Source organism: Eutrigla gurnardus (genome assembly GCF_963514095.1).
Source record: "Eutrigla gurnardus genome assembly, chromosome: 22".
NCBI lineage: Eukaryota > Metazoa > Chordata > Actinopteri > Perciformes > Triglidae > Eutrigla > Eutrigla gurnardus.
Window position 1 is genome coordinate 15,617,780 of NC_139933.1, and position 24,696 is coordinate 15,642,475.

A 24,696-nucleotide genomic window follows, 5' to 3' on the forward strand; every position below is an offset into this window, starting at 1 on the left:
AATTTTGCATACTTTCCACTAACCTTCAGCTCAGCCTGAAAAGTGTTCAAATCAAACAGGTGTCAAAAGTACAGATTACTCAAGTAAAGTACAGATACCTGAAAATTCTACTCAAGTACAGTTACAAAGTATTTGTACCTTGTTACGTCCCACCTCAGCAGTGGAATAGGACGTAATACTCAGGCGTCCACATACTTTTGGCAACGTGGTGCACCTTTAAGCAACCAGCGGGGAGTCGCGTCACGTTCTATCCCGGGTTTCCAGATGTTGTAGTGAGCAAACAAACTCAGCGCTGTACAGTTTCCCCTCGTTTCGACCCGTCATCCATCCGTCTCTATTCTGAATGAATACATTTTTAAAATACTACTTTTTCTTTTTCTCTTTCCTCTCCGACCTTTAAAGTGAGACTACGTAACGTTCGACGAGCAAATAGCATTTTCGCGTGGTCTGGTACGACCGCTAGATGATGGTTGCTAATGTTACTCTTACAATAGCATGGCGCTTTAGCTAAACGATAAAAAGCTTAGTATTATCTCGCAATTTTAATTTTAGTTAGTTAATTACGTAGTCTCGCTTTCAGAACACTTTTCCAATAATTATGATGAATGTTATTCTACCTAACTTTAATGTGCATATAGCAGTTAAACACTGTAATCCACGATGAGCGGTCTGTATTCCTCTTAATAACTTGGCCGTGAATGTTACATTTTAAATGTCTTACGGTTAATATTCCTCCTCGAGCTTTAGCGCGTTTACAACTGAGCAGTAACAAACAAAAAAAAACCTCAAATAACACTGACAGTAGCAGGCACGATACAAATGTTTCTTCATATCAAATACATGTCATATATCCACAGAATACGATTAGAAAACTGTGCCCAACACGAACCAACGTTTCTACTCTAGCCGCTCCGTTTTTCATCTTTTTAATCCAGGCTACAATCCAGGTTACGCCCCACCCCCCTCCCCTCCCCCGCTAGCCGGCGGCGACACAAAGCAAAGACACAACTGAGGTCTGAACGCATCTTTTTTTTCTGCCTTGACAAAATCATTTGCTACTTTTTTACTTTTAATTTCCCTTCGACGCCCCTCGTTGTACCATTAACGGTTCCTTCTACTTAAGCACGAACCAGGAAGTCTCATCGTAATAATACCGGGGGAAACTCACATTGAGGACAAAGTGTTAGATGACGTCAGATTTACCAGGATATATATCTATATATATACGAATCCTCAGATTCAGGGAGAACTTTGCTCTGCTGGGAAGCTTTAACGCTTAAAGGGACTTACAAAAAGGTAGAAATAGCAAATAAAGACCACAGAGGGGTTAAATACATGTCGGCCTACTTGGTAATCTGTTTTTTTGTTTTCTTCTCTACAAGTAACGCCTGAAGAACAGTTTCAAAGGTTAGTGAAGGATAAACAGTGATGGGTAGCTAAAAAAGTCCTGTGAAAATAACAAGGAAGGCATCACAACTCCTCTACGCGGCCGTGTGGTTCGAGGTGGACGAAGTGCAGGCAGGGGTGCGTTCACAAGCCCTGTTTGGCCAGAGAGGCCGACACCTGGTCGGCCAACGTGGAGAGCTGCGGAGAGTCGGCCATGTTGATGCTGCCGGAGGAGGACACGGTGCTGAGCTGCTGGGGGGAGTCTTCCAGGGAGACGATCTCGGCGCCGTGGTCGGTGCGGGCCCTGGCGGACTCACGGAAGCTCAGTTTGTGGCTCTCAATCTGCGGGGAAGGTCACAGAAAAGGGTGAGACATGCTGTCCGTCTGGACTGTGTAGCGCCCTCCGGTGGGCTACGCTGTGAACAGTGAACGGTGCAGGAGAAGTCAAAATGCTGCTGGATTACAAAACATCTGTAACTGTACTATACTATGACTTTTTACGACATACTATACTATGACTTTTTACAACATACTACACTATGACTTTACAACATACTACACTATGACTTTACGACATACTATACTATGACTTTTTAGGACATACTATACTTTGACTTTTTACAACATACTATACTATGACTTTTAAGACATACTGTACTATGACTTTTTACAACATACTATACTATGACTTTTTACGACATACTATATTATGACTTCTTATGACTTTTTACGACATAGCCTACTATACTATACGTTTTTACAACATACTACTATGACTTTTTACAACATACTATACTATGACTTTTTACGACATAGTATACTATGACTTTTTACAACATACTATACTATGACTTTTTATGACATACTATAGTATGACTTTTTACAACATACTATACTGACTTTTTACGACATACTATGACTTTTTGTTACATGATATACTTTGACTTCTTATGACTTTTTTCGACATACTATACTATGACTTTTTACGACATACTATAGTATGACTTTTTTCGACATACTATACTGACTTTTTACGACATACTATGACTTTTTGTTACATGATATACTTTGACTTCTTATGACTTTTTTCGACATACTATACTATGACTTTTTACGACATACTATAGTATGACTTTTTTCGACATACTATACTATGACTTCTTTATGACTTTTTTCGACATGCTAGACTATGACTTGTAGGATTTTTTGTGACACACCCTACTGTGACCTGTTATGGCACATTAATGACATACTATACTAATACTTTTTATGACTTTGTTTAATGAAAAACGACACTATTATTTTTTCTTTCCTTTTTTTGACATGCTACATAATAAGTGTGAATTTACGAAGCCGGCTGTTATAGCAGCAGATTAATGCCGATGGTTTTGGAAGTGACACCTTGAGCAGTCCCATACGGGTGTAATGTTCAGGTGTCCACACACCATATGTTCCATGTAATGTGGTGTTACTTATTTATTGCACATTTAACCCCTTGAAAATCTGTTAACATTTAGTAAAATAAAGTTTTAAAAAAAGCATTTGCGCTGCGGTTTAAAACAGCAGACATGGCAGCGGATGTGAGTACTTACAGGAGTCCTCAATCTTTATGAGGGGGTTCGTCAAGATGGGTGTGATGGGTGCTGAAGGGACAGTCTGAGGTGACTGAGGGGGGGTGACAGCGGGGGAGGGGATTGAGGGGCTGTCTGAGGTACTCCCCTCTGCTTCCTTCCCCTTCTCCCTCTACAGAGGAGCCCCACCACACGAATGACAAGGCATGCAACAAAAATACATGTGATGGCATCAACGGAAATAAAACACAACCAGATGAAGAAACAGAAACATAACGACAACAAATCAATAAGTCATGATCAAATCAGCTGGATGGAAAAGATGGAAGCTTGAACAAAAGAGGAAGGAAAGCGCTGAACTCAGGAAAGGAAAGGATGAGAGATGAAAGCTCTGAAAATGGCCGGGAAACCCTTTGGAATATCAGCGATGAATCTAAGACCGTGTGTTGCATTGTGGGTAACCAAAAGTCGGCCAACACTTTCTAAACCCCGGTTGGTTAAAACCAAAATCCAGACTCAGACAAACTAATTAAAAATTCCCTACATTTTATTTGAATCTTCATACTGTCAACATTTGCACACTCACGCATTTGACCTATTTTATATTAATATTCTTATTTACTTGCTGCACTATTTTGGCAATAAACCTGATTCTGATCCAAACTTGCTTTCCATAATAATGTTAATATAATAAAATCTTCCTTAAATTGCTGCATTTTAATGCACTAATACTACATATGTATCCGACCTAATATCATTTCATACTATTTAAATCTTTGATGATGAATCATTTTCTCTCTTAAAGATAAATATGCAGATAAAGAGCTTTGTCCATCCAACCAGCAGAACTGGCAGGACGTGATCACATGCAGAAGGGCGACAACAATTCACTAATGATGAAGTGTAAACGCAGCGTTTTTAACATGGAGTTTGGTGGTGGTGTCTTTACCCTTCTCTGTCCACCTCCGGGGACGTGACCGATGTTGTCCAGAGAGCCGATCTTAGACTGAACTTTGAACTCCAGCTTTTCATGTTTGATCTCAATATTTCCACCACCTGTTGAAACCAGAAGATAGCGCCGTTATTAACAGTTTAAAAAATACATAGAAACATACGTGCATACAATAAATGTAAATGCTCAATATTCATTGTTTAAAGGTAATTATTTGGGACCAAATCGACAAATCGTTTCACACTTAATGAAATGATTGTTCTTGATAAATGTTTCTGGCCACTGTTTTTTATTTTTTTGGTCTTGCAGGAAGTGAAACGTACCCGGCTTGTGATGCAGGTTGCCTTTCGATCCACACTTAGACTGAACGTTGGTCAGATCGACCTTTTTGTGCACAATCTGGATCTGTGAAGGCGACAAAACAGAGCAGAAAAAAAAAAACAGTTTAAATGTGAAGCAACAGACGTCACAGGAAAGTCTAAAGTTGACATGCAGCTAAAGAGGAAGTGATGTGTTTAATCACAGTTTAGCAAAGCTACATCTAAAATGAGCAAATTTCAATTTAAGCATGTTGTAAAATTAAAAACTTTTCTCCGTGTCGTCAAATTATATGAATTTGATCCATATGGAGGAGCTTGATTATCCAAACTAAAATAAATAGCATCACCTGCTGCCGGGATCTAGTATGGAGGCTCTAAAAAAGGGAAGCCCGCCTTTTTCTTTCGAACATTACAGTGTTTACAATGTAAACACTTCTTTTTTAAAGCCATATTTCTCAGAGTCATTGTCTCGTAGCACAAAGCGTTCAGTCTCCCCGCTGAGGTCATCGCGGCGCTCATCACACCGCCTCGGTGAGGACAGACGCCCTTTGTCGCCGTGCAGAGACCTTTACAATTAGTTCTTTTCACCGCGAGCAGATTAAGATTTAATGTTGATGAAATATCTGAATGAATCAAAAACACACACACGGGATTCATGCATGTTGGTTTTAGGGGCCAGTTTAAAACGTTCCGATCAGTCAAACACAGATTAAACAGAGTTATCGAACGTACAGGAGACCGTGAGCATTAAACCACACAGGGAGCCGTGACAGTGAAGGCACCGCCAACACTAAACCCACAAAACTAGTCATTCTATTCTAAGATTCAGTACACCTATAGTAGTAGTGGATATAATTAAGTAAAAGTACTAATACCACACTGTAAAAACGCAAGAAAATGTTCTTTAAGTATTAAAAGTATAAAATGTCCCTTTTGACTATTATATATAATATTATTATATAATTACTACGCATTCATTAATGTTAAAGCAGGATTTCATATTTTGTTTGTAGCTGCAGCATTTCTATATAAGACGACAGTTTCTATAATTGATTAATCTACTTATTAGTTTTTCAATTGAACAACTGATCATTTGTTTTGTGAAAATTCTGGGAAAAAAGGGTAAATTTCCCTCATTATTAGCAACATTAGCGTGTTAGTAGAAGTAGCAGTTTAACAGTTTAGCTAGCTAGCATTATAAAACCACTGATCAACTTTTTACTCTGGGTTTTCCCACCAGATATAGAAAATGTCCTCAACTGTAATTTAGTCCATTCAGTTGATCCGTACGGGGAATACAGGTCAGTGAACTCACCACACTGCTAACTGTTATCTTATTAATGTCAGACAGCCAGATAACCATCCAGCTTGACTCATCGAATCATATTTAATAAACTCTTTACGTGTAAATTAACTAGAGCTGTCGAAAAATGAAGCAGTAAAATGAAGTAGAAGTAACTTCAATGTGTACTGTGTACTTGAGTACATGTACTTGGTGAGGTCCCACCACTGCACCATGCTTTAGTGCTACTCTAGTATTAAATGCTCACGTCTGCATGTTAATGATAAACTGTTAGGAGGAGGAGTTAACGGTGGCGGGAGGTCGGAGGTCAGAGGTTGAACACACAGGAGGATTCGTGCACGTTGACTTCCTGCTCCCTTCGTGAAGATGCATTCAGGAGAAGCAACAAGGAAGGATTTTCTGGCTTCCAGCCGGCCACATCCTTTTATCTACTCACGTTGCCACCACCGGGGGTATGTTTTAGATTATCTTTGGAGCCGCACCGGGACTGCACATTGCTTAAGTCCAGCTTCTGTTCGAGAATTTTTACCTGGAAAGTTGATATGAAAGTCGGTTATCTGGGAGAAAACAGCAGCAGAGGGAGGACCGGCGCTGGACAGGAAGTGAGATCTTTGAGGAGGAAGGACTTTTATTCTGTTTTTAACAAATATGTATAATTACCACGATCCACCATCAGGTGAAGTATTTCAGTGGTTTTCAGATCGATCGTGATGCTGTTTGTCAGATTAGTGTCAACAGTTTGACCATGGAGACATTCACATAGAAAAGCAACTTTTTTGGTTTTAAGAAAAGAGCACAAAACATATCTTTATCAAATTGATTTCCACATTGTTTTCACTTTCACTGTTGATTAATATTTCCCATATTTGTTTTATGACTTTTGTATGTTAAAAAATGTTTTTAGCATTATTAACTTGTTTCTCACTCCTCTTGTAAAGCTCTTATGAAAGGTGCTATATCAATAAAGTTTATTATCATTTTTAGATTCAGTGTGTTTTCAGTCTTTCAGAAATCTACATAAATGGAAACACACCGAACAGGAACTGCTAATTGTCAATTCGGCATCAATTCGCCAATTTGTAAAAAAAAAAAAAATGCAAATCTGGGCTGTGAAAAAGTGACTCTGATATTTCCAATCAAAACCCTTAAATTATGGGAAGTTTAGTTAAAAAAATTGAGTGTGATAATATAATTAACTACTGATGCCTTTTTCTGACATTAATAAGGCTACACACTATACACATACAGATATTTATATATTATGTATTATGGGTAAAGTACTTTTGACCCAGAGGTTTCTGGTGTTGAGTTAAATGTTTAATATCGTCACACAGAAAGCCTTTTACACACAGTATCGTTGATAATCCGTTTTTTCGGAGTATTTCCTGTACGTGTGTCATGAGCTCAGAAAAACTAAATAACAGAGTCAAACCGACCTTGCCTCCACCGGGCGTGTGCTTTATGTTATCTTTGGATCCACAACGAGCCTGGACGTTGGCCAAGTCCAGCTTCTTATCCAGGATTTGGACCTGCAGAAGTGCGGGAAGAACAAATTAAAAGTCTTCGGAAAATGAAAATAAGAGCAGAAGGGATTTGACCAAAAGGAGGGAAATGAGATGTTGAAGGGATGAAGACTAAAGTGTGTTTTGTTTTGTTTTTTTTACTCATTTTAATAACACTGACATCCAAAACTTTGTGTGTTAGTCACACTCATTTGAGTGCTTTATTTGAAATATCAGTATTAAGTCAATTGTTCTTTACTTCACACATTAATGACCATATAAATGATCTAATGACTAATAAAATGTCAACTTTAACGCATTTAATCACTGAGCTTTTGGTTAAATGCACCTTAAGCTTTTAGTGAAATAAATAAAAAATAAAATAAAGATTTCAGTGTCTCATTGAGAACTCCATCTACCTTTGATGTAATTCAATAATGTAAAGCACAAATCAGAGAGCATTTTCTTCTTCTTGTTTTTGTGTTTCCATGATTATAACCGCAGAGATACTCAACAGTCGGGCGTTGAGTTCATCCCTCAGTGACTCACATTGCCGCCACCAGGTGAATGTCTCACATTGTCTTTGGAGCCACACTTAGACTGGACTTTACTATAGTCCACCTTCTGATCAAGGAGTTGCACCTGGAAGGATGAAAACGTCAGCGTTTAGATTTCTGAGCTGTGAAGCCTGAGAGGGCGGACGCATTCACAGGCTGCTGTTGACTTTGTGTAACTCGCTGCAGGCCAGAGAGCAGACACGTGGTCATGTGACCAGTACAAAAAAAGGTGATTGTTTTGAGAGAACGGCTGCAGCTCCAGAGACAGATGGATGGCTAGTTAGCTAGGTAGCTAGTTACCTAGGTAGCTAGTTAGGTAGGTAGTACCTTGTGTGAGGCGGAGGGGCTGTTCAATCTAGTACTGCTTGACTCATTTTCTTTAACCAGTGTAGGTTTAAAGCATGGTGGAATCAGCAAGCTAGCTAGCTAACTAGCCACTGACATCGTTGCCAGTTGGGATGGTTTTGATTTAAGGTTTATGATACCCGATTAGGAGCATTTCCATCGCACAACAGCGATATCATTACAAACTACGGCAAACGTGCCGGCAGTGTGAGTGGGACTCGGGGCGGGGCAATATAGTTTCGTCTCAAGGATTTGCTAAAACACGATCACAATATGTCGATCGTGGTGAATTTCCATTATCATGAAAAGATGTGTCTTCTCTGTGATGCAAGAAAAGTATCAGTTTCTTAACTAAATGTAATACGATTCCGTTTTGTAAGAATTTTAAGCACATTGTGATGATTATCGGGAAAATATTGTGAATCGCAATTATTTTTGCAGGATAGCCGGGGCATGAAATTTTCATATCTTCACATGAACGAACATGCAATACGCATGCTCAGCAACAACACACACAGCGGGAGCCTGGCTTCATTCTCTGCTCATGGAGACATAACTCCGCTATGTCTTTATACCGACAATAGTTGCTGGATGCTGAATTAATGCTCTGAATGTTGTACACTGCCCCTTTAAAAGGTGGGCAGGAAAAAATCATGTTGGGCTAGCAGATTAAGTTTGGGCTGCTTATGTCAACATTTGGCGGATTAGGGTTAATCACGAAAAATCTGGAAATCCAGATTTGAAACTTAATTGGACTTTATTTGAAACAGTGTCTTATAATTTGTCTTTATTCCTCTCTTTCGTTTTCTTACGGCTTGCCTTTCTGAGTTCTGCCTTCTTAAACAGGTCTGATGCCTTTTACACATGAGATGAGAGTCCCGTTACCTTTCCTCCTCCCGGCTGGTGCTTGATGTTGTCCGTGGAGCCGATCTTGGACTTGATGTTCTTCAGGTCCGGCATGGGCGCCGCCGCTGCAGCCAGGGGCGCCGGCGGGCGGCTCTTCAGCGAGCCTGGGGATTTCGGGGTAGAACGCACCACCGCGATCTTCTTCACCTTGTTGACCTCGGCCGCGGCCTTCGCTTGGCTGGTGGGAGATTTGGGAGTGCCGGGGCTGCTGTGCCCGCTCCCATCTTAAACATCCAGAGAAGCCATGAGTCAGAGGGTTTGCAACAAGTCGCAGATGAAAGAAAAATAATAACTAGATATAAACAGACTAGGAACTCTACTGGCTAGAAGCTGACCAAGTCTGATCCAGGACTGGATCAGGCTACTGATACGATACTGATCTCTAACAGTTTTTTACCTTTTTCATTTTTTGCAGTGGGAGGTTTCTTGGCACTAGCTGCATCACAAAACATATGACACATTAGTAGAAATTATCCTTAAATCTTACTACTTATAAAAAACACATACATATAAAAATACATTAAAAAGGATTTAAATGAAAAGAAAAGTCTCAAATGTGAAGTTTTGGTTTTGTACCTGGTTGAGCTGCAGACCTGGCAGAGGTTTTGGCTAATGGGGTTTGAGACTTCGCACCGCCGAGACTCTGAAAAAATCACATACAAAGAAAAGTAATTTTTTTGTTTTCGGTGGAGACGCTTTTCATCTGGTCGAGTGACAAACTGCAGTCGGTGATGATGGATGACTTCGGTTGGTGTTTATGGTGATTCACAACAGAAATGAAGGTTTGGGTGCTTGTGTTCCCTGAGGAAGTTGAGCGTCCATCCGTCTCCAAGACCTGAACTCCGATCAGGTCTGAACTCTGAGCTGCATTCAGGGCCGTACTTACTCCAGGCTGCCGGGGCCCCGGGCTGCTGGCTTTAACAGGGATGGAGCTGGGGCCGTTTCGGGAGGAGGCCTGGGTTTTGTTGCCCCTGGTGACTACGGCTGGACTTTTTAGGGAAGAAGTTGGTTTGGTGGCAGTTTGGGTCTTTTTTCATGAGGAGGGAAAAAAGAATGGATAAAAAATAAAAAAAATTCGAATGACAATGAACATAAAACAATGACACGATTTAACAAATGAAAATAATATTAAATGAATTTCAGACGTGATTTGGAAAGATGATTCCAGTTTTTACAACTTGTGTCTTAATTTCACAGTTCTGGTTGTCATTTCTATCAGAAAAAAAAACATCAGCATTGTTTGTTTTTTGGCCGTCTCCATCTTGGAATTTTTGCAACCAGTGAAGGAAGTGACCATATTTGGACTGTGGAGGAGCGACAGGTGGATCTGATGAACACAAGCAGCAGAGTGGCACCCCGAGCAGCAACCTTACTGGATCTGGATTTATTTGGATTCTGGTGTGAAGCTGCTAACAAAGTTAGCTTCATGATTCAAGGTCAACATTACAGCTGAAGTTTTAAAGTAGGCGACCTGTCAATCAGCAGGTAGTCCCGCCCCTAAAGCATCCCCTGCTTTCTGGTCTGGTGGACTCTAAATGGACCATAATGTACTAAATGAACATCATGCTGGATTGAAGAAGACTTGAAACTAGAGATTGAGACCATAAACTCATGTTTACAATGTTTACTGAGATAATACATCAAGAGAGAAGTAGAGTCATTTACTCATTAACTTCTATACAACCAGAGAGGCGTCGCCCCCTGATGGCCAGTAGAGAGAATGTAGGTTTAAGGCACTTCAGCTCTGGCTTCACTTCTCAGAACCTGAGTTTGCCTCCTGGCTGCAGTATCTGATAGAAAAGATGATACAAAGCTACAAAAATCCATTCCAAGTTGTAACAAACCAGAACCATCCCTTTAAAAAAATAAATGAGCGACACGTTTAATAATACTTTGGGTCACGTACCTTATCTGCAGATCCGTTATCCATCTTTGCTTGAACTACAGGCAGAAGAGAGAAGCAGAGTTTAAGACTTCTTAATTTCCACCCGAGTGAAAGACATTCGCTACCAAGTTTGTGCTGCAACACATTCACACAGCAAATAAAAGGAAATTAAACGTTGGTGATATGCAGCATGCATGGTGACACAAAGTGCTCGTGGAAACCCAAAAAAAGGTGAGATTTTTCTGTGGGCTGCATGAACCAGCAGGGTGAGCATGAGATGGAGACATGGAAGAAAACAAAGTGGGGAGGGAGGACAACAAGCTTCTCCTCGGGGGTCAAAGTTAACGTCCAATAGAAAAGACTCGGAGTGGGAGTGCAGCATAACAGACAGTAGAAGCTGCGTTGTAGAAAAGAAAGAAGTGGGAGGAGTTAACTGGTGAATATGGTGGCAAACAGACCTTTGAAAATAGCGACCGGTACCATAGACTTTCTGGCCGGGGAACTTTGGGGGGCAGTTTTCTGGAGCTGGGCGGTGCCGGTGGTCTGAGCCACACTCATGTCTGAGTCATTAGAAAGGTCAGCCTCTGAATGGCCGGCTCTGTGTGACCACAAGTCACTGTCGCCGTTTTCAGACGGCGTTTTGTTTAAAAGGCCGTACTTCTGGGAAGCCTTCCTACTGCTGTGAAGACCTTCAGAGTCACAGTGCGACGGACTTTCTGGGGGGGCGTTTGTGGACTTCAAATCTGGTTCAGGGACGAGCTCCTCCCCTTGGTTTACCCACAAGCCTCTGTCGCCGATGGACGTCAGGTCTTCCAAAGCAGCGCTGCGGACCAAATACGTCCCCGACAGGTCGCTCCCTTCGTTCAGGCACTCGGCGGCGTCGAGGCTGCTCGCCCTCTGAGAATCCACAGCAGCGGTCCGCTCAGGGCTCAGGTCCTCCCGTCTGACCTCTGATCCACAGCCGAGGTCTTCAGAGGCCCACAAGGACCCACTTAGCCTCTTCCCACACTCCCCATTTCCTGGGTCCAAGGGGCAGGAAGCTCCCGGGAAGTCACTGCCCTCTATGATGGGACTTGATCCGTCGCCCGCAAACGCAAACTCAGCGGCAACTGCAGCAGCAGCAGCAGCGCCGGGCTTCGCTATTTTGTTTGGAAAGCAGATTAATAAACATTCACAGCACTTGTTTTCCATCTCCCCATTGAAAACAAAAAACTGAATGATAAAGTGAACAGGACCGGACAAGTGAGGACTGTGAGGCAAATAAAAAAACTAAGGATTTGAATATTTCTTTGACCAGAAGAACTGAGAGCTATGAAAGGTGAAGGTGCAAGACGTGATCGGCAGTGGAAACTAAAATGAGATGGAAGTGAACATTAATGCATCACGGCGGGCGACAGACAACACATGATGCATTCAGGTGGACACAATGAACAACAGTACACTAAAACTTTGCATTTTCATTGTGAAAAATAAAAATAATATGAACTTAAATCTGTTTGAACTCCTGTAAACTGTAAAATAATGCAGTTCCCCCCGAAACACCTTTGAAATAAATGATTAAAGAGTTATAAAACTGATCTGGAGTGTAACACAGCAACAACTATGGAAATAAAAAAATATACATAATAAATGTATACACTTATTTAACTCGGGTCAATAGAACCTGATACAATTATAGATTATGAATCAATAATAAAACCTTTTCAAAATTACATTAAACATTTTTTAAAGGCTATTGGTGTCTGTGAATCATATTCTATATAATTAATTTGTTTCCTGTAATATTTGAGCAGAGCAGCAACAGGAGCTCTGATTGGTCGGACTCCCACCAACACACCAGCTGACCAATCAGAGTTCCTGCTACTGTTTTCTATGAACGCAGCATGTGATTTTAAGAAACAGAAACTGTAAATACATATAATAATTACATTTACCTCAACACAATACATATATAAATACTTTTAATTGTATCTTAAATTTCAATCATGAGTCATTTAATGACAGAATAAAGAAATATATTTATTTATTAGCAAATTGAATGATATTTTCATATATATTCAGCGCATATCATTTTATCATAATTCAACTGCAAACATAAAGCACCAATCCACAATAACATGTTTTTCTGAATAACGGTTTTAAATCATGAATTATTAAAGTCTAGGATTATTCAGACAGCAGAGAACATGTTTCTGTCCACCTGGAGTTGTAACGGCCTTCATAATCATCTCCTGCACTAAATAAACATCATTAATGTCATGGATAAAACATGGAGCAGCCTACCTGTTGGAGCTGCTCCTCCTCCTGCTGCTGCTGCTGCTCCAACACGATGAGACAAAAAGACAAAGACATCAGCAATGAGTTTCTGTCATTCAGAGGCTGATTAATACACTCGCTAACTGCAAATCAATCAATACGAAGCCCACACAGCGTGCCTTTGGTTAATAATGCAGAAAGCCCACAGCAAGCGGCTATTAAACATATCACTCAGATCCACAGAAATCAATGTGATAACGATGGAGTTCTCCTTTCCATTCCCTTCATTCAAACAGCCGGGATGTAGCCATCTTTTTATTTACCAACTATCGGAGCAAAAGAAGAAGCCAATAACCAAAACAAAACTCTTCCAATGATGAAGGACAAACACAGTGAGCTTCATCTGCTTTTAAAAATCAGGAACATGAGAAGCAGCTTTTGGTCGTAAAACTTGGAAAAGGAAAAGTTATGCTGGTTAGCTTAGCTTAGCACAAAGACTGGAAACGGGGGGAAACAGCTAGCCTGCTAAAGATCTCTCACTAACACGTTGTTTGTTGAATACGCAACAACGTAGGAGTTATTTGTTGACAGTGTTTGTCTGGATTTTTTTTTAAAAAACAAGATATAACAATATAACTAATTAAACAACAGCAAAAACAAATTACATGACTCATTTTTTTAATTGCGTTACTCCACGAAAGGTGCCTTTAAACTTTATGACACGCGCACAAACAACCAATCAGAGATGAGGTAAAAAACACCCTAAAATATGGTGTATATATGTTACCAACTTTAACAGATTGGTTGATTAAAAGAAAATAAATTAGCGACTATTTTGACAATATATAATTACAATGGTTACATCTTTCAAGCAAAGCATTTAATATATGTATAACATATTAATATTTTTTATGGTATATAAACCAAATGATTAATTGATGAATGTAGAAAATAACTGGCATCTGCAGCTGAACGCTGTTAATTAGATCTGATTTTATCATGAATTGATTATTCTACATCTTTGCCTGGCTCGCTGTTTGCTGTCCCCCGTTGTTATGCTAAGCTAACGCCGCTAGCAGCAGCTTCACATTCATCCCACACACACGTAAGTGGCATCAGTCTTCTCATGCAAGAAGGTGAACATATTTCCCAACAACCTCCAGCCAGGAAAACAACTGAAAGCACAAGCAGCTGCAAAGAGGCTGAAAGAGGGGAGTCGTACCGAGCTGCACCTCCTCTCCCCCCGAGGGCTTCTCGCTTTTCTCTGTTCTCTCGGTTTCTGAGAGCTCGGGCTCTTCAGCTCCGACTCGCTCTGCAGACGACTCTGCAGGACAAACGGACGTCAGTCACTCCCGGGAAATGGGAACCTGACCTCAACCTAACCTGACAGACTCTCCTTGGCTTAGAGGCCACGCCCCCTGCCCTCCTGTTGAGGCATTTCTCACATTTGAGTATTTTCAACCCGATGACCCTCGTTTCCGACTCGCCGTCACTCTCAGCGTTCGTGATCAAAGCTCGCTCGACCCAGACCGGAGCTGCTGTGGCTTACAGGCACAGACAGCCGTCATTCTCCATGTTAGTCAGCGATGTGTGGCTGATTCGACCCTGAGTACTGGCTCTTATTGTACTTTGTGACAACACAGATGCAGGCAGAAGGAGGCTGTAAATATCAGAAAAGCAGCTTCACGTCACACATGAGCAAACAGAAAAAAGCAGGAATTTAAACCAAGACGGGCTGAAAATAAAGAAAAGTGCGAGTTAGAAAGAAAACCAACAAACTGAAAATTAGAGCCCGACCGATATATCGGCGGGCCGATATTAGGCATTTTCCAAACTATCGGTATCGGCAGTTATAATGGCCGATAAATGAAACGGACGAAACACCCTTATAGAACACAATTTGTCTCCAGTCTTGTTGGAAGTTATATTTATGAAGCTTACCAAGTATTTTAATATTGGTAACTTTCTGTTTGGTTGTTGTTGTTATTGTGTTTTTGTTCAAAGGACTTTAAGTTTTATATCTTAAGTTTGTTTTTTATAAATTTTATTTATCAGAACTTTAATATATTTTGATGTTCCTCTGTTCCGTTGTGACAATAAAATAAACAAGTTTATTTTTAAACTGCATTATCATATTATTTTAGTGAAGACTCATAAATAACTACAAATAACTTATGTTGGGGAAATCTGTTCATGATTTGTTACGCGTTTCTGAAAAAAAAAAAAAAATATCGGCCGATATATATCGGAAAATATCAGATTTTTAAATCAACAAACATTTGTATCGGTATCGGCCTTCAAAATCCTTCGTCGGTCGGGCTCTAATGAAAATCAACGCTGCTTCAATGAAATCCCTGAAACCAAAAAGGAAAGTTAACGTGGAAGATGAGAAATGAACTGAAAGTGTGCAAACGAGGGTTAGGTGGGGCTGAGAAAGTCTTTGGGGGGTTCGGGGGCGTGAGGAGGTGCAGGCGGTCGTACCGGGTTGACTCTCGTCATCGCAGAGCTCGGACTCAGGCATCAGCCCGTTTTCACCGAGTGCCGCGTCAGTCTCTGTGAATTAAAGGTAAACTGGAGGTGAAGCTGCAGGCTGCATGATCGAGCTGTGAAACAGAATTACATGGTTAAAACCTTCAGTCGGCGTTATTAAGCTGCTAAATCCAGATTCATGGGAGACATTCAAACCTGGTTGGAAGATTATAATAAACCCATTTTACATTTGCATGAAAATGTATATTAATCTGATGCATAAACTCGCAATTTTGCACACATTTTTTGAAAAACCTTGTGATGAATTTGATGAAGTGATGTTGTCACGCAATAACCCGATTACATTAACACCTGGTTGATATGACATCATGCTGAGATCCATTACGTACTGGCTTGCACCCCGCTGCGTAAAACGCTGAGACATCAGCCTCAAGACGCCGCCCGTCACAAAGCCCCAACTTTCACATTTATCAAGCTGATTTGCCAATAAAATGATTACATTTTAAAATGCGCTACTTTGGCTCTGTTCACCTGCAAACAACACAACACCACGTGGGAACCAAAGTCCGGACGGCGGCCCAGATAAACATCCATCCGACCCGAGCGGATCACAGTCCGCCTCGGTGCGTTTTGGTTGCATTTATATCCGAACCGTCATGCCGTCGCGCAACATCCAACTGCAATCCAATCAACCACGACTCATTATAGTGGAATTTGTTAATGCAGTTTATCTTAACCAAATGCACTTTAAGTAACGTGATGGGATTTTGGGGAAAGAATAATGATTTAGATGATAAATATGCTCCATAGAATCTGAGAAACACATGTAGACACGGAGAGACTCAAAAACACCATATTCAAGTTATTACAACATGAATGTGAAAACCGACATCAGTTACATGATTCATGATGGACCAGCTAAAACCCGATTTGCAGACAGTCTTCATGGAGTCGCCCTCTGCTGGCCGGCAGAGAGAATGCAAGTTTTAGGCACTTCCACTTTTCAGCCCCGGAGGTTTGGTTCTCTTTAAACCAGCGGGATCAAATGTTTAAGTTAGTTCCTGATTAATCTCCTCTACACTAACTAACTACCACTACCAACAATAACACGTCTTCTACCGACCAATGAGATACTCACTTGGGTCGTGGGCGGGCGGACCCGACGGCGGGCGCTGCTGCTTCCTGTTAACGAGGTGGATGACGTGGAGTGAGAACGGGGAGAACGAGTGCACTAGCGAGGGCTGTAAACTGGGGAACGCTAGGCTACGCACTAGTTGGCCGTGTGGTTGATAAGAAGGGACGAGGGGGGGAGAAACTGTAGGTCATTATTATCTGGAAAAACTCTGACTGACAAACAAGACATGTATTTATCCTTCTGTGTCGTGGCATTAAAAGCCTGATTGTTTGGACTGAATGATGCGAACGCGGAGACGGAGCTCGTTCTGACCCAGATGTCTGGATTACAGAGCCCAGCTGCAGTCGGCCACTCGGGGCCGGGCCAGCTCCTCTTGGATCCATTATGTAAAGCTGATTAAGACAAAGCGCAGCTGAAAGTGCAGGGCCCCGGGCCCTCGGCCCCCAGATCCACACAGACCACAGGGTCTTTTAGGAAAACCACATATTTATTTATCTATGTTTTGAGATTGTGTGATAATATGTTCTGGGATTAAAGCGCTGACTTGACCTTTGACCCGTGGGATCCAATGTTTAACCACAAGTCAGCTGGGTCACATGATTGGAATATTTATCACCAAACAACAGGCTATTTCCACTTTCACTTTGTTTTTCAAATGTTGCATTTATTTTTTAATGCCACAGAAAATTAAATAGGGGCGTTAAAATTAAGTGTTACCATTAAATAATACAAAATAATATTTGTTACTTATAATGAAATCAGCTGACATCCACAGAATATGATTTTATAATTCTACCAAATCTTGTCATTAAAATGAATCATTTTAAAACTTCTTATTCCACAAATATGAAATGTTGGAGGAGAACAGTTTGCTCACTTTTATTGTTTTGGACGGCATGGCTAACTGCTAACAGCTAACCTTAAAATGGCACAAATAATACACATCACATCTTTCTTTTGTGAAAAACAATCAAATAATCTTGAAGAAGATCATAAATCATAAGGTCTCCCTGCTTAATTAAAGGATAAATATGGTTTTGCATCCTGTATTTTTTAAAGCAGGATCTTTTTTCCACTTGTTTCACATGATCGTGAGCTTTTCACCCAAAACGATTCAACCACATGAAGCAGCCGTGGTCGCTGCAGACGGGGCAGCTTTCAGGTTTGTGGGGGTTTTCCTGATCCGGATCGAGGCTGGGAGGATGGAGGTGTTTGTGTCCGTGCAGACGTAAAGCCGTGTGATGCTGTGGTGTATAAATAAAATGGGCTCTGACCTTTCATCACGCCGTTCTCCTGGTGGCGCGGGTCGCCGATGCTCATGTTGGCTAAGGAGGAGCTGACGGCTTCCCCGGAGCCGTAGCTGTTGGAGGCGTTGTTCACGTAGTCCATGGCCGGTTGCAGGTCAGGCTGCAGAGGATCGCCACAGTTAGTCCGGCTCGGCTCACATGACACTCACCGCTCACACATCTGTACATTCACACATTTTTACTTTTTTCTTTGCAGAGCGGCGGACCAGGATCGAACCACCGAGTTTCTGGGACTAAACACAACTGATGGCACACGTCGTGGACGCTTTGTCTTCTGGTGAACCAGGAACCAGGTCCGTCACCACCAAATGTAAACAGACACTGAGTCGGTGAAGACCGGTTATTTATACACGCTGACGTGGGGTCACCGCGTCGTGTTACAGCCCCACGGATAAATATAGTCCCTCCTGGCCATGTGCACGCCGTCCTCGCTGTCATGAGTCGTCACGACTTCCCAAACAACCACCTCTGCACAAGAGCGTTTCTGCACCGCCACATATCAGCAACACTACCATCATCAAGATGAGAATACTACCAGTACTACAAATATAAAGTGCTGCAGGAAGTATTCAGATGTATTACTAAGTAAACGTACAAATATGAATATAATAAATAAAAACTAGTAAAAGTATTAACCTGTGACTGTATCTATTATATCATTAGACTATCATGACTCAGTATTAATGTAAAAGCAGGATTTTATTGTTGTACTTGGTTTAAGTGGAGCTTAACTATTAACTAGTGATTATATTCATCATTGATTAATCAGCTGATGATTTCTCTATTAATAGATTTTTTGTTTATAAAAAATAGAGAGAAAAGTGAGAAATGTAGTCACAGTTTGTTTACTTCAAAACCTTAACATCGTTACTAATATACATATACAGTATTTATATTATTTAAATCTTCACATTTGAGAAACTGGAACCATAAAATGTTTTGAAGTGAAAAATAAATGATTAACAACAATAATTTTATGTTATTTAAATCATTGATAAACAGTTTCAGATGAACTTTTATAAACAATTTGATAGTTGAAACATCACATTTTAGATTTTCTTTCTTTGTTTTGCATGCAAAAATTTTAATTTGTATCAAAGTAAAGTGTTCAATATTTGTAGCATGAGAAGAGAGTACAAGTACTTTAAATCTGTGACCTTTGTAATACTGTCCTGTCCCACGAGAAGTAAATGGTCACTACCACCGGCGAGATCTGAATGATGTCACATCTCATAAAAAGAAGATTACACGTCAGATTAAACCCGAGCTTCTGTTACATCAGCAGTTTTCAGTTTGGATCATGTTTGTTGTTGTTTTTACACAAACAGACGAGCCGACAGCTTATGCCGTAATCAGTCTCCACATCCAAACTGCTCTTTCCGCGTTGCCGTGGCGATGCAGATTTGTCGGCTTCAGTCATCTTTGGCACAAAAACGGGATTCAGTTTAATCGGTCGGAGGCCGAGGACGGCTGAGATTATACCGCTAATCACCATCGATCACTGATCAGTAAACAATAATAATAGTAATATAATAGTAAAGTAGATTTACGTAAGAAGTGTACTTTTCATCATTTTATCTCACTTTATACTTCTACATTTCAGAGGAAATATTGAACGTTTATTTTAGGTTAGGGTTAAATATATAAAAGACACGTGCTTTCATCAGCTGGTATCAACATTAATGACATCCATCCATCAACCATCAAATCAGATTGCTCCAAACATTAAGTCCTGCCTCTTGTTTCCCTCAGAAATATGTTGGCGAACAGAAGACGCAGACTTGAAAATCGACGCCACTCTGGGTCTCATTTCAACTTCACTGAACTTTTAGGAGCAGGATTAGACTTTGAATGCAGGATTTTTTACACCTCATGGAGTATTTATACATCGTCAAAGTGGAACTTTTCTTTACATAATCTGAGTACTTCTTCCACCACTGGTGTTCTTTACCCCCCCTCCTCAAACACAACACAGTGATGCAACTGCCTCTTTACAACCAGCAATGCCTAAACTGTTGCCGTGGTAACTCCACCCAATAAAGTCTCGTGTGAAAAGGGGCACTTGGCTCAGCTATGTGACCTTCCCCTCCGTGTACATTCATATGTCCTCGACCTTGGACGTTTAAACAGCGTCACACGTTCAGAGCAAACAGGCAGGAACGAGGTCAGGAGACACGTTAGAAAGATTTAAAGCGTCGTCCTCGTCACACTAAAGTGTGTTTATGTTTCTAAAACGTAAAAAAGGACAAGCGATATCATGAAAACACAAAAACCAACAATGAATTCATCCTATTAATCTTCTTACTCCATTAAAAACACACGTCCTGCTGCCACTAATGCTCTCTACAGCACCAAATGTGTTCATCCACCGCTGAAAATAGTCCCGCAACAAATGCACAATGTTGGTTTGATGCAAAACTACAGCGATCAGATCTAATTGCAGATTTCTGTTTGCTCTTAACCAATCAGAAGCAAGCGTCCACATTAGAAGCCGTTAGCTTAACATTTGAAGAAATCTGCCATTCATAAGAGTTCACTCACAGCAACCTGAGTCGCTGCTTCGCCGTCCGTCTCTTCTGCGCTTGACGCCATTTTCGCGGCGCCGCCTTTTGTAATTTTTCTTGCCGTGGCGCATGAACATAACGTCCCCATTCGTTCTCCTGCCAGAGAGGCTCTGATTGGCTGTTGTTGGGCCTACAGTATTTGAGTCGCTGAGATGAGCAGTGATTTAGAAAGGTCTGGAAGCGCCAGAATAACCAACTTTTCATAGGCTTGTTAACACTGAGACTTATCATTTAAACATCAGGAGCCATTTAAAATAAAAATGGCAGTGAGATGTCCGTGTGAGACTCCTAATGAATAGCCTCTATGCTCTCGGGGCTCCCGGAACAAAACCGCCATTGTAGCATTACGCATGACAGAGTCCCAACAACAAGGACACTGCACACTCGCCAGCAACGACCATCCAGTCTGAGGAGCCGCTCGCTCTGAGGAGCCACTCTGCATCCGGGAGCTCAGCCGGCCGGAGAGCAAACAAACAGGGCTGATAAGAGAACTGGGTAAACTGTACATGCACGTTAGTCTGCAGCACGGCGGAGATATTACAGTTCTGCTAAATGTTTCCGGGACGTTCACCTGCTGCAGAAAGGGAACATGACAGCGCTCTTTGCGGGGCTGAAAGGTCAGCTGACGCAGCTCTCAGGGCCGTGTGAAAGTGTAATCTTGGCCCAGGACCACGACTGCCGAGCAAACCCGGCTAAGACGGCTCTGCAGGGAGCTCAGCCGGCGGGACGTTGACACGACGCCAGCAGCAAGACAGGCAGGCCAAAACTGTCTGTGTGTGTGTGATGCACCAGACATCACTGGAGTGAACATGCAGCCATGTTACGAAACCCGGAATCTTGAGAAAGATCTCTGGTTGAATCAAATAGAAACTGAGACGAAATCTAGTCTCATATCAACATAACATGGACCTTAAAACTGACAAAAGCAGCGACGACATCCAAATACATCATGTCGTTCCTTCGTCACGGTTTCTGTGTTGACTAGGACGGAAACCCGGGAACGCCGTCCGGCTCACTGGCGCCCTCGCAGCTCAGCTGAGAGGCGAGGACGCTGCTCTCTCGCTTCATCGCTTCTCCATCTCTGACCTACTTTCCCTCCCTCTCTGTCTCCCTCTCTGTCTCCCTCTCTGTGTGTTCTCCACCGACTCTACCTTTCGAACGTGGAGGAGCTGAAGGTGGAGCCTTTGTTTCCTCACCTCCAGGATGTTAACCACACCCTAACCGCCCCACGCCTCCCTCAAAAAACAAGACACATGTGACACGCTATCGAAGCGGGAGTGATTCTTCTGCCGTCGTCATGGTGCAAAAGGCAAAGTCACCTCCAGCTGCTGCATGTTTCAATATGTACACAACACACACACGAACACACACACACGAACACACTCATCAGCGGTGAAATGAACCGTCCTCCATCAGCATGGCGTCAATTAACAGAGTACAAGAACGTTGTTAAAGCCTGCTGGCATTTCTCCTCTCTGCAGACGGGAGATTCATCTCCTCTTTTTCTTACAAATGCACACAAGAGAAGTGTATTATTTTTGCCTGGGAATCCATTTGTCTTTACATAGATGGGGAAAAAGTGTAAATAATCTAGGAATAATGATAAACATCATGTTACTCAAAGTGTCAAAACGATTCCCCAAAACTCGAGGTGACGACTTCAAAACTGTTTGCTTCCCTTGTCTAAAGCCTAAACATTTTTATTTATTTAAAGATTCTCAGTGATGGTCGCCATGGTGATCTTTGAAGGCTTCATTGTAGGCAGTCGGACCAGACTCTCATCTGAGAGGCTCCTTCAGGTCTGACTGACTAGAGAGGAGTTAATATTTAGTATATTTAGTCGTCGCATTAAACAGAAATAAATATGAAATTGTGTTAGAATATTTGGTATTTTTGCTTCAAAATGTTGCAGATGACTTTTCTGTCCGATAAATCAACGTACAGCTTCTTCTTTTTAAGCAGATTTGTAAAAAGACTCAAGCTCAGACGTTCCAGTGATGTTGGTGGTCTTTGCCAGCCTGAGCTCCCGAGGCCGGCAGGATGAGGTCGCCTCTGGACCCAAGCCCACAAGAGGCAGCAGCCAATCAAGGCTAAATGGAGCGCTACGGCGCGGACTCATTTCATAATGTTCAACGTCGCCGAAGCCGATGACTCGATGACGTCAGCGGCCGAACTGAGAGGAGCGATTGTCTCGATCAAAGCCCTGAAATATTACTGTGAACCTGCATCGACTAAAGGATGAAGCCCCTCCTTGTCCTAGATGTAGAATGAGCTGGAAACTTCCTCATAGATTGTTATACTAATAACGGAGGTGGTTCTTTGAACACATGGTAAAGCGCTGCAGGGATGGCTCTCAGCCAACAGGAAGTCAGCACCACGGTTCCTCCGTCACAAAGCCAAGGGAGCTTCTTTGTTTTATTGTAGAAAATAATCTCTGTGGCAAACAAAACGTTTACGTACACGACACGCAACTCTTGTGAGCTTTGAAGCGGGAATGTGAACGGGAGCTAAGTAACCTTAGCCTATAAAGGAACGACATCATAGTCACGTGACACACAACGAGTCTGCGAAGGTGGACTAGTAAAAGCTTCAGAACTAAGATGTTATATTTTATATTGTCGAAGGAAACGTTACTTCAGAAAACAACGAGGGGTCAGGACTTTATTTCTTCAGGATTCTGTCTCTAAAGGGGGGGGGGGGGGGGCAGCTTTCACTTCTGGGCCCCCAGTGCAGGTTTACGGCCCTGTGCAGACTAGCTCCTGAGGATGTGAAGGAGTCCTGCAGATCACAGGTATCAGGCTATACAGGCACGAAAACAGCGCATTAGCCCTATTGTTTTCATCGGGCTTTAACGTGCACCTACTGCGCCATCATCCTGTCCGCTGACCCCGAGCCGGATTACAGACCAGCCCATATGTGTCAGATAAGCAGCCCGGTTGCTGCTGCGCTGCTGCTGCTGCTGCTCACTCTCCACCGTCGTCGGATGAAAAATGGGCTTGGCATTTGCGCACAAGGCGCCGCATCGTCCCCGATTCCCAGCAGAGAACCCGCTCCCTAAATAATGCAATGAATCATATATATATAGCCGACATCCTTTCACATTAAAACGCAAAAGCCCGCCCGACCTGCTCGCTTGCTGCGTGAGCTGCGGGTTATTATGGAATAAAAGAGATGCTGGTTAGAATAAAGGAGCTGCACGTACATCGATGCTCGACACCCGTTTAGGCCCTCAGAAGCAAGAAAGAGGAGAAAGATCCAGAAAAACAACGTGGAGACACAGATTCACGCTGGAATCACAGCAGAGCCGCAATACGTGTCACCGAAATAACACTGAATCATTGTCCTCCTGGGACTCTGTAATAATGAGATTATAGATATTATATGTGCCGGATTACGTCTTGTTACAATCCCGAGTGTGAACCTGCTCCGGAGGAAGAGGATGGAGATGTTTGTGGGGCTTTTTCTGCAGGAAATGAGGAAAAACGCGGAGGGAGGCTGCAAGAAAAACACCTTTGTGTGTTTGCTGGAGGATCGACGCTCGATTCAATTAAAACAACAACAAAAAACATCAGAAATGTGCAAAACGAGCCGCTGTACGAGGACGCGCATTTCATCCATGTGCGTGATATCAGTGTAACGCTGCGAGGCCCGACCTCTCCCACCAGGACCGAGGAAACATGAAGGGACGAGACGAAATGCCGATGGTGAATTACGACGCTGCGATGGGTTTTATTTTGCGCTGCTCGCTGCGATGTTTGCGCGTCATTTCACGCCTGATTTCAACAAATAAAACGTTAAATGTCGGGCTGTGTGTTTCCTTCCTTACCTGGAGTTGCAGACAGCGGTGTTGTGTCTTCAGTCGCTCACCGGGGCTCACACACACACACGGCTTCTGGTCTCAGTGTCTCGGCCGGCCGGAGGGGGGCGCTGTGGAGCGCGGCGGCGCTGACTGGCTGCTCTGAAATGCGACCTGTCTGCTCACAGCGGACCATCTGCTTTCATGGAGGCGGTAAACAAAGACATGCAAATACACACCAATAAACGCTTTCTGATTCTGACTGAAAACACCATTTTCTATCATTCAAATATAAAAAAATATTTCAAAAGCACATTTATCATGCAGTGTAAAAAAAATACTGCCACAAGTTAAAGTCCTGCATTTGAAAGAAATGTAACTTAGTGAAAGGTACACAAAGTATTGAGATAAGATACAACTT

General features: G+C 42.1%; 1 protein-coding gene across 19 annotated transcripts; it reads right to left on the reverse strand.

Annotated features, from left to right (window-relative positions):
- On the reverse strand, positions 1 to 24,429 carry LOC311032773 (uncharacterized protein). 19 transcript variants are annotated; one of them, XM_084039791.1, is made up of 16 exons: positions 24,306 to 24,429; positions 17,883 to 18,015; positions 16,612 to 16,743; positions 14,206 to 14,307; positions 13,011 to 13,037; positions 10,749 to 10,783; positions 9,729 to 9,869; positions 9,419 to 9,485; positions 9,240 to 9,278; positions 8,822 to 9,066; positions 7,584 to 7,676; positions 6,969 to 7,061; positions 5,969 to 6,061; positions 4,233 to 4,314; positions 3,907 to 4,013; positions 1 to 1,728 (listed from the first exon to the last, which is right to left on the reverse strand). In XM_084039791.1, the coding sequence occupies exons 2-16, from the start codon at positions 17,995 to 17,997 to the stop codon at positions 1,531 to 1,533; spliced, it is 1,569 nt and encodes a 522-aa protein (XP_083895917.1). In that variant the 5' UTR covers positions 17,998 to 18,015; positions 24,306 to 24,429; the 3' UTR covers positions 1 to 1,530. The 19 variants fall into 19 exon arrangements, with proteins under 19 accessions (XP_083895917.1, XP_083895933.1, XP_083895916.1 ...); XM_084039807.1 differs by lacking the exon at positions 24,306 to 24,429 and adding an exon at positions 20,457 to 20,642; XM_084039790.1 differs by lacking the exons at positions 16,612 to 16,743; positions 24,306 to 24,429 and adding exons at positions 15,465 to 15,536; positions 20,457 to 20,632.
- Between the last annotated feature and the right edge of the window lie 267 nt (positions 24,430 to 24,696).

What these genes read in the sequence shown, in the direction of transcription:
- LOC311032773 (XM_084039789.1), bottom strand. Translation starts at nt 11,918, where the DNA reads ATGGAAAACAAGTGCTGTGAATGTTTATTAATCTGCTTTCCAAACAAA. An exon ending in ATAACGGATCTGCAGATAAG is followed by an intron (nt 9,870 to 10,748) that starts GTACGTGACCCA and finishes TCATGAAAAAAG; the next exon opens with ACCCAAACTGCCACCAAACC. An exon ending in ATTCACCTGGTGGCGGCAAT is followed by an intron (nt 7,062 to 7,583) that starts GTGAGTCACTGA and finishes GCACTTCTGCAG; the next exon opens with GTCCAAATCCTGGATAAGAA.